Raw genomic sequence first — 9,344 nt, 5'->3', positions numbered from 1 at the left:
GCATTGACTGAATATCCAGTGCAAGGGGGTGGTGTCTGGCCATAGGGGAATCCTGAGCTGCTGCTACCCAGAGTCAGAGCATCTTCAGATTGGGAAAACTGAGTCAGACTTGGCAAGGCCTGGCATCCATGGTGATGGGCTTTGGGGTGGGGGAAGAGGGAGAGAGAGAGAGAGAGAGAGAGAGAGAGAGAGAGAGAGAGAGAGAGAACCTCTATGGCTGTCTTTAGTCCCTTGAAGAGCCCAGGTTGCAGGCACCTGGGGTTCACCCTGAGTCCCTCCAAGCTGTGACCCTGGCATACCTAATGCTCCCAACCTGTACCTGCATATTCAAAATAAAACATTAACCAGTGGATGTCAATCTTCCTCCCCACATCTGACTTTTTTAAATGCTGTTTTCGAAATGATTCTCCACTATATTTTCAGAACTCCATGTCTGCTGGCTCATCCAGACACCTGGTATTGATACACTGTGTATCTGTGGGAACACTGTTTCCTTGGGCCTTCTTGTCCAACCCAGGAAGGAAGGTGGTCCTGAGGACTTGAAGCTCCCGCCTTTCCACTGGTGTGGTGGCAGCATCAGGCAAAATAGGCATAGAAGAAAATATTGACACACATGAGGAAGATGGCGTTGAAATTACACACACGGGTCCAGAAAGCACATTTCTGGGGTGTTTGGCCATCACCTAGAAGAGGGTGAAGCAGGCCAGTGAGTGTTGAAGACTAACTATACTTTAGTGTCCATACTTCCAGCCCCAGCCTGGAGGTGGGGTAAGGAGCAATGCCAAGGTTACCCACGTACCTGTTTTGGTTCTTAAGGACCAGTTCGGAGCCAGAGTCCACCAGGTGAGGTTTTCAATCTGCAGAGAAAAGGTACAAGAGGCATGGAAGGACAGAGCAGTCCCAGAGAGGATGCTGGTCAGTTAAAGAAGGAAGCTTAGTTCAAACAAAGACAAAGTTCTGGGGCAGGAAGGGTTAGGACTCAACCGTGGGAATACCTGGAGTCAGAAAGAGGCAGAGATCTGGATGTGAGCAGAGTCAGGAATCCATCAGAGACAGGTTAGGAATGGGGCCTGTGGTAACTGGGGTCAGGAGACAGGACTGCCTCACCTGTCTTTGCTGAGGGGGCGGGCTCAGTAGGCTCCCAACGGCCATCACAGCACAGGTGAGGAGGAAGAGGGCAATGGCAAAGTGTAAGTAATGTATGCTGCGGAGAGGGGCTGGCCGGGTATCTATTTGGCCGCACGGGGGCTCCGGGTGCAGGAATTCCAGGACCAGCCTCAGGGCGCCCACTAGCAGCCCAGCCATCAGGCCCCAGAAGGCCCCCTGGGGAAAGGAGAGACAGAGGAAGATCTCAAAGGACTTGAGGGGTACCCTTAAGGGAAACCCCCGGCGGATCTGTCTTTGCCACCCACCTGCTCATTGGCCCTCTTCCAGAAGATGCCCAGGATGAAGATGGCGGTGACAGGGGGCGCCAGCGAGCTGGTCACTGACTGCATGTAGATGAAAAGCTGACCACTGTTGGAGCCCTGCAGGACGGGGATCCAGGCTACGCTCACACCGATGAGCACCACGATGACCATCCTGTAGGCGGCAGAGGCCAGCCCTGCCTCAGCTCTGCACCCTGCCCCCGCTCCCCAAAACCTGCTTCTGGATCCCTCTGCCCATTTCAGCACAGGCCACTAAGAACCAGGAGCTCTTGCTCCTTTTCTTGCCATGGTTCCCTGCGGGTCACTCAGCTCTGCTCCTGTCTTCTCCGCTCTGTGTGCCACATCTACAGGCATGCACGTGCTTGGGTCTCGCAGTGCTTTCCTGAGCTCGCCAGGCATTTAGAGACAGTGAATGACATAGTGGCTCTCACATTTGAGCCAGCCTGGTGGAACTTAGAACACTCAGGGATCTTCTGACTTCTTGGCAGAAACCGCACCATCCCGGAAGTCAGCATATCCCTGGCTCTCTGCCTTCAGTCCTTCCTTGGCGGGTGACCCCAACCTACCCACTAGTGGCCCGCGGGCACTTCGCTCCTTCAAAGGCTTGCTGGAAGGTCGTGGTACTCTGGAGTTGGCTTTGCAAACAGCTACCTACCCCTTCCACTCGTCCCATGCTTGAAGGACCTCAGGGGCAGTGTGGATCTGGGGGCCTTGGGGGAACCTTGAGGCCTCGAAGGTTGCGCCACCCTGCTAGTGCTGCAATCCCACCTGGCTGGATTCTCTCCCCCCTCACCCAGAAGTGCGATGGGCGAAGCCCATGTCCGGCACCATGCAGGACTGAGGAATAGTGTGCAGGTAGGTGGGTGGGCCCCCCCCCCAAGCCTTCCCACTTTGCATCTGGCCAGGCTGGGGGGCAGAGGGTGGCAGAAGGAGGAGGTGCCGCTTTGATTGAGGTTAATTAACCCTTAGACTGGCGCACAGCTGGGCGTGGCCTCTTCAAAGCCAGGCGGCCTCCACTGACACGCCCTCCACCCTCCAGCCGGAGGGCCCAGCAGCTCCTGGGCCTTGTGTTCTCACTGCGAACCATCGTTCAAACCCAACCCCTGGATGAGGAGGCGTCTGCCACTTCCTAAAACAGCCTCCAGGGGCGCGTTCACAGTCAGTCTCTCCTAGGTGGCTGGCACCACACCAGTGTGTGTTGGGGAGGAAGGGGCTCAGAGTCCTCCATATTGCCCAGCTGGACATAGAACAAGGGAAGAGACAGAATGGAGCAGCAGGGAGGGAAGTAAAGAAGAGGGGCACCACTGTCCGTTCACAACACCCCAACTTGGCTACCTGTGACAGCTCTCCAGCTTACAGTAAGAACGACTATAAAGAGGGGAGACCAGAAAGACAGGAGGCTTGAGGGCCACAGGCCAGGCTGCTAAAGCTACTACAGTCCCAGGCCAGAGCATGGGGTACCCACTGTGGGACAGGGAGATGTCCAGATTCAGGGCCTAGAAGCTGGGAATCTGAAGGGGCTTCTATCAAGGAAAAAGCTGTCTCAGAAGGACTAGCCTCTGGTCACACAGCAGCTGCAGAGGCTGGAACAGACAGGTGGTCAGAAGTCATGTGATCAGATCTGGTAGATAAGAACTTGAACTGCTACAAAAGCCAGAGGCTCCCTGCCTACAGATGAGCTCATGACACCCTGACTCCCAGGCATGCCCCAACAGGGCTCTTCTCACAGAAGCTGGCTGCTTTGCATCACAGGGCAACTACTGGGAGAGCCCCTGCCCCAGGCCTGGCAGCCAGGCTCCACGAGGAAATCTTCATTAGTGGGAAAGGAGCAGGCACACTAGGTGCCCACTCTCCATTGCTCTGGCCTGTCCCACCACACTCAGGACCAAGCACAGGAGTAGGGAAGAAATGTCCTGCAGGGGGACATATTGTGGTCCTTCACTCGAGGGAAGTAGCTGGTGGTGATCTGGAGCATAGTGGGGACTGCTCACTCTACAGAGGACAGGACTCTTAGCAGAGGCCATAGGTGGGCTGAGTGCTGGGCTGAGTAAGTTAAAATTGAGTGGCAGGAGAAAAGGACAGGTTCTCAGAGGCCTGAGACGGGCACCCCTGTGGCCTGGGTGTGGCCGGTTTGAGGATTAACTCTGGGATTCATTTAGGGTCGCTTGAACAAACCAGACAGCTTAGAAAGATCTCTGCTGTAGTTGGGGAAGCTGACTCCCATAACGGGGTGGGGGGGGGAGCTCGGGATGACAAATGCACCCCAGATCCTTTGGCCTCTTTCTCTCTTTGCATAGCAAATTCCTACACATCGTTCAAAACCCAAATCTGGTGAGGCCCCCACAGGCAGATAGAAGCCCCTCCCTGCTGCCTCTCCCATACCGTCCCACCAGCAACAGCTCCCGCTCTCCCGCGCCGGGCCGACACTGCCTCCAGATGTCCATGGTGAAGAGCGTGCTGCTGCTGTTGAAGATGGAGGTGAGCGAGGACAGGAGAGCAGCCATCATCACGGCGATCATCAGCCCTCGGAGACCTGAGGGCAGAACAGAGCCCCCCCACTGTGACCCGGCACTGCGGGGGAGGGAGGGCAAGGGTGGTGGAGCCTGAAGCCTGGAAGTAATTACCCAAGGCTTGGGCTGTTCTCAGTTCTGCTGTCTTCTACCTTCTGGAGATCCTGAGCTGACACACCATTTTTCTTGTCCCAGTTTCACTGGAGGAAGGATCCAGCCTGCCTGGGTGTGAGGAGCCTAAGACAGCTTCAGGAACAGGGGCAGAACGGTGGGCCAGGGGAAGCAAGCATGGGACCCTGAACTGGGAGGCCACACCTGGTCAGACAGTGACCTACTATGATGGAACTCCCTGCCATCATACTTCCTGTTCACAGCAAGTTCCAGCAGGCATGGTGGATTACTTCTTGTCTCTGGGAAAGAGCTTTGGTGAAGGAAGGCATAAGAAATCCACCCTACTATTTCCTCTGAGTTAGTGGTCCCTAGCCAGGCAAGGCAGCATTTTGGGATTTACAGGCTCCAAAGGGCTCAGAACACTCAGTGCTGTGGTGCTCAGTCTGGTCACCTTCTATGTGTTCCCTCCTCTTTAGCAGACAGACTCCTTGCCTCTACCTTCTATTCCTAGAAAGAGGTGGTGGTATATAGCCTGACCTCAGTTCTGCAGTATGACTTCCAGGCATCCTGTGACCTGCTCTGGTCACTACTCAGACTGACTAGGATAGGGCTCAAAGGAAAGTGAGTTAAGTCATGGTTCCCCCAACATTTACCTGCCCTGCTCCTTGGTATTTAGGAAGTGGGTTGATGTGGTGTTTATTGTACCCATTTCTCAGACAGGGAGCTCAAGGCTTAGAAAGGGCTAGAGACTCAACAAATGTATGTCAGTGCTAGGCTGAGTCCTTGGGTCAGTATGGAAGGGGAAGTGGGAAGCCTGGGTGGGAGTCCACAGGATGGTCAGGCCCTGTGCCAGCAGTGTCCCTGTGTCATTAGGCTTAATCCTGGCAACAACCCTTTAGGTGGGTAGACTCGTTATCCCCAATTTACACATGAGGACATCGGGCTCCGAGCAGAGAAGTGGCCTGCTCTACAAAACTCCACTGGCACGTAGCAGAGCCAAGGTCTATTCCCAGGTATATGTGTGTCCGCATCTGGGGTGGGCCCTATGGGAAGGAAGGAGGGAGGAAGGGAAGAACCTCACCATCCAGATAAATCAAGACTGCAAGGCTCAGAGATCTGGGCTTACAGTGGGACTTCTCCCAACCCTAGACTGTTGCTTCTGCTTGCACACCTCCCTGGCTGGGGAACTTACTACCTAATATTTGATTAGCATGGCTACCACAAAGAACCATTGGGGAAAGCCAAAACCTGCCCATGGCTCTCTTACTGGCAGCAGTAATCTCACTGAATGAGGGAGCTCATTCTCGTAAATATGGGTGCTGAGGGTCCTGGACTCCTGATATCAAAGAACTGAGCAGTGGACTTTAGTTTCCATGTTATCCTGGGCCTCAGCATCCTCCTAAGAGAAGGTGTTCATAAAAAGGTCATGACAAGGCAGTAGGCAGCCTTTCTGCAGAGGTGACACACATGCCTGTAACCTTGGTAGGTCACCTCATCTCTCTAGTCCTTCCTTTTTTAAGACTGATTTCTTTTATGTGTATGTATACTTCCTTGCATGGGATTATGTCTGTCATGTGCAGGGGCTCTCAGAGGCCAGTAGAGAAGGTCTGGTTCACTGGCACTGGAGCTACAGGTAAGGCTCCATGTGGGTGTTGGAAACCAAACTCAGATTCTCTGCAAGAGGATCTTCTCAACCACCAAACCATCTCTCCATCCCCAATTTTTTTGGGTTTTTACTTATGGACACTTCTGTCTGGCCAATTGCATGGCACAGGGATCCATACAGGATATAAAGCAGACCCTACAACTCCAACCCTTACTCACTAGGACCTTTAATCTGTACATGACATAGACACTTACCTACGGGCATCAGCTCCATGACCAGCTTCGGGTAGGCAATGTTGGAGCAGCCAATCTCAGTCCCACAGGCTCGCAGACATTCGGATGGTACCACACAGCCCACATCATCTGTGAGAAATAAAACCTGTGTGAGACACACACACACACACACACATACACACACACACACCAGGCTAGCCTGAGCTGGCTTGGTGTCCCCTCTGACTCTTTGCCTCAGTTTCCCAGAGCTAGTTCCTGGGGCTCTGGCTCCTGGTTATCTTCCCAGCTGCCGCCTCCATTACTGGCCCTCAGTTTGCTTCCTGTTCCCAGCTCCACGCCAGGGGTTCCTGGTGCTTTGCCGTACCTGTGACCCTGTGCTGGTGCTTGTTGCCTCCACACCCACCCACCCATTGCCAGTCTCAGCCACCGTCCTTACAGTGAGAAGTAGAGCAGGAGAGGGAACACCTGCACATCATGGGGCAGCACACCACCCATAGCCTCTGTTTAGCTCCCAGCTCTCAGGACCATCTCACCTGCTTGTGCTTTTTTGTACACTCCCTGCACTTGAATGCCTCCTTATCTCTGCAGACACAGGCTCTCCTCTCTGAGTGCCACTGTCCTATCAACACCCATGGCCACCTTTGGTTATCTCCTGCTCCTCCTCTAAGGTCCTGACTGCCCCCACCTGTCCACCTGCCTAGAGCTTCTGAGGCTTAATCAGTTCCTCTTGTTTGTTTACTATGCCTCCTTCCTCACCAGAAGCGGGAGCACCCCAAGGGCAGACACCAGTTTGAATCATCTCAAGTTCCAGGCATTGCCCAGCCCAGGGCTGGGCCCAGAGGAGACAGTCTGAACTTTTGCTGAATGAAAGAATGAGTAAGTGAGAGGAGGGAGGAGGGAGAAGAGAGGAGGGAAGAGGGACTAAGGAGGAGGAGTGAGACAGGTTCTCAGGATGAGCCCCACACAGTTCAGGTACTCTCCCCCACCTCCTAATTTGGGGAGTTTTACAACACTGAAGAAATAGTTGCCTGAGACACACATAGTCCCAGACAAGAGCTTAGGCCTCCGTGGAAGGCTCCTGAGACTTCATAGGCCTGGTACTCATAGACAGATTTGCATCCTGGCCCAGCCCTGCTGGTTCTGCTACTGGAGAACCCAACCCTCCTGGGAGGAAGAAACAGCATCCCAGCACATAATGACTCCTAAAGCCAGGTAAGGGGATCCCCCGAGTTCATTGTGCCTGACTCAAACTTTTCACATGAGCTCTTCCTATGGATACCTGGGGCTGGACAGCAGCAGAGGTTGACAGATTCCCAGAGTGCCACCTCTAGGGCAGTTGGAGACAGCAAAGGTTCTGGCTTCTGCAGCCAGGGGGTTCTTGCAGACTGTTGTTTTACCAGATCATCTGTCCATCCTACAAGGTGCCATACCAGAGTTGGGAACTCCCTCCCCCCATCCTCCTTCCCTGTGGCCAGTGCCAAGTCCAGCTTGGTTCCTGGGGACAGGATGCCATCTCTTTCTTCACTGCTCCTTCTACCTAACAGGCTGCCCATACTGGGAGGTTTCCCTCTAAGCTTTAATTTTTCCCTAGTTTTAATGATGGTTCTTAAATGCTTTAGCCCACCACCATGAGAGGTAGTGGAAAAGAAAGGTTATTAGGACACGGGGGCAGTGGACCTGCTTAGAAATTGTTCTTTGGAGCAAATCCCATCTGCATTGTTAGGAAATCAGCAGTTCAGTTCACTGGAATCATCAGTGGCAACTTGATACACTCGCAAACAGTACACAAATATACCAGCAGTCCAGTTCGGTAGTGTCGGGATAGCAAACACGAATCAGCAGTGGTGGCACAACCTAGCAGAGACAGTCAGGCCTCAGCAGAATTGGCATGGGTCAGCAGGAGGGACCAGGACCACCAGGGATGCCAGGAAAATTTTTACTGTGCCTTTCTCAACGAAGAGAAGATCAGCAAAGACTCAAGACCAAGAAGCATTGCAAAGCTAGCTATGCAAGCAAGTCAAGTCCCTCATCATTGTCTGTTGGGTCCTATTTATACTCCCTCTTTAATGTCTCCAAGGCTGTTTCCTCCTGTATATGACAAAAGCTTAACCTCAACCATCAAATCTTCTGTAAACTCAGCTCAAAACTGATCACAGATTTGTATAGTAACAACAGATCAAAGTCTTGGGGCTAGATCAAAAGTTTTTTTAACACTATAACAAAAGCATGATCTGTAACAGGTAAAACTGGTGAAGTGACACCCTCAGAATGTACAACCTTTGTTTAGTGCCATGAGATGTGCTGCAGACTGGGAGAGACCACACACCCTCCACATGTCAAACAAAGACTCTGTATCTACAATACACAGAGAGTGCTAGAGGCTCAGCAGTGAAAAGGAAGCCATCAAGAAATGGGCGAAGCTCTGGGCTGGTGATCTTGGGTTCTCTAGGAGAGTAGTCTGAGACAGTCATGTGGAGTAAGTCAGTAAGTAGTACTCCCTCCCCCCCATGGCCTCTGCTTCAATTCCAGCTTCTTTCCTTGAGTTCCTACCTTGCCTTCCTGGAGGATGGACTGTTACCTGGAAGTGTAAGGAAAATAAACCCTTATCTTTCCAAGTTGCTATTGGCCATGGCGTTTCATCAGCACAATTGAAACCCTAACTAGGACAACAAAAGCCATCGAGATTTATAGCACAATAAGATTACTGGAGTATAGAGTGCTTGTCTACCATATGAAAGGCTAGGCTCCATTCCTCTCACTGCAAAATAAATAAGTAAATAACCACAATAATATCCTACGGAAGTATGCAGATGGATAATGAGCATGTGTTGGCCACATGAAAGACATTCACACTATTGAAGATAGCCCAGAGCTCTAGACCACACTCTGAGAATTTAATAATGAGACTGCCATTTCCACAGGAACAGGAGATAGAAAATGGCTGCCAGGGTTGGAGTGGGAACCTGGCTGCTTAGTTCTAATAAGTAAGGGCTATACAGTGTCACAGTCCTGCTGGCTCTGGTTGGCCTCGAGCCTGCGGTTCTGTAATCCCACCAAGTATTCCAAGTCCTGGGATTACAGGTGTGTACATCTTGATGGTAATGGTTGTTAAACAAATCTATACATAATGACAAGGCTGTATAACCCCTTCCTCAGCACACGCACACGCACGCACGCGCACATGCATACACACACACACACACACACACACACACACACAATGGTGAGATCTGATGAAACTCCGTGGATGGCCTAAGGGATTTTCTGGCCAAGACAGTCATATCAGATGATACTGGGGAAAACTGGTCAAAGGTACTAATAGCCTCTCCATTCACTGTTTACAGCTTCTTGTGACTTGACCAAGAGTAGTGCAGATAAAGAGCCTTCCCACCAGAGGGCCAGGTTCCTTAACGAAGCCAGGAACTCTGCAGTGGTAAGAACAAGAGGATAAACTGGG

At 52.2% G+C, this 9,344-nt stretch overlaps 1 protein-coding gene across 4 annotated transcripts in view; it reads right to left on the bottom strand.

Moving 5' to 3' along the window:
- Window positions 1–355: 355 nt before the first annotated feature.
- Window positions 356–9,344, bottom strand: part of Slc5a10 (solute carrier family 5 member 10) — a 46,636-nt gene continuing 37,647 nt past the window's right edge. For 2 of the 4 annotated variants that reach the window (XM_028776483.1, XM_028776485.1), the window contains 6 exons: window positions 5,909–6,016; window positions 3,810–3,960; window positions 1,413–1,581; window positions 1,108–1,323; window positions 800–857; window positions 577–683 (listed from right to left, as the gene is read on the bottom strand). In XM_028776483.1, coding sequence (XP_028632316.1) covers window positions 577–683; window positions 800–857; window positions 1,108–1,323; window positions 1,413–1,581; window positions 3,810–3,960; window positions 5,909–6,016 — 809 coding nt within the window. Of the gene's footprint in view, window positions 684–799; window positions 858–1,107; window positions 1,324–1,412; window positions 1,582–3,809; window positions 3,961–5,908; window positions 6,017–9,344 lie in introns of all 4 variants that reach the window. The other 2 variants (XM_028776482.1, XM_028776486.1) reach the window with 2 other exon arrangements.

The sequence above is a fragment of the Grammomys surdaster genome, unplaced genomic scaffold (assembly GCF_004785775.1).
Source record: "Grammomys surdaster isolate TR1022 unplaced genomic scaffold, NIH_TR_1.0 270, whole genome shotgun sequence".
In the NCBI taxonomy this organism is placed as follows: domain Eukaryota; kingdom Metazoa; phylum Chordata; class Mammalia; order Rodentia; family Muridae; genus Grammomys; species Grammomys surdaster.
Note: the sequence above shows the minus strand (reverse complement) of the source record. Positions and strands in the feature narration are given on the sequence as shown.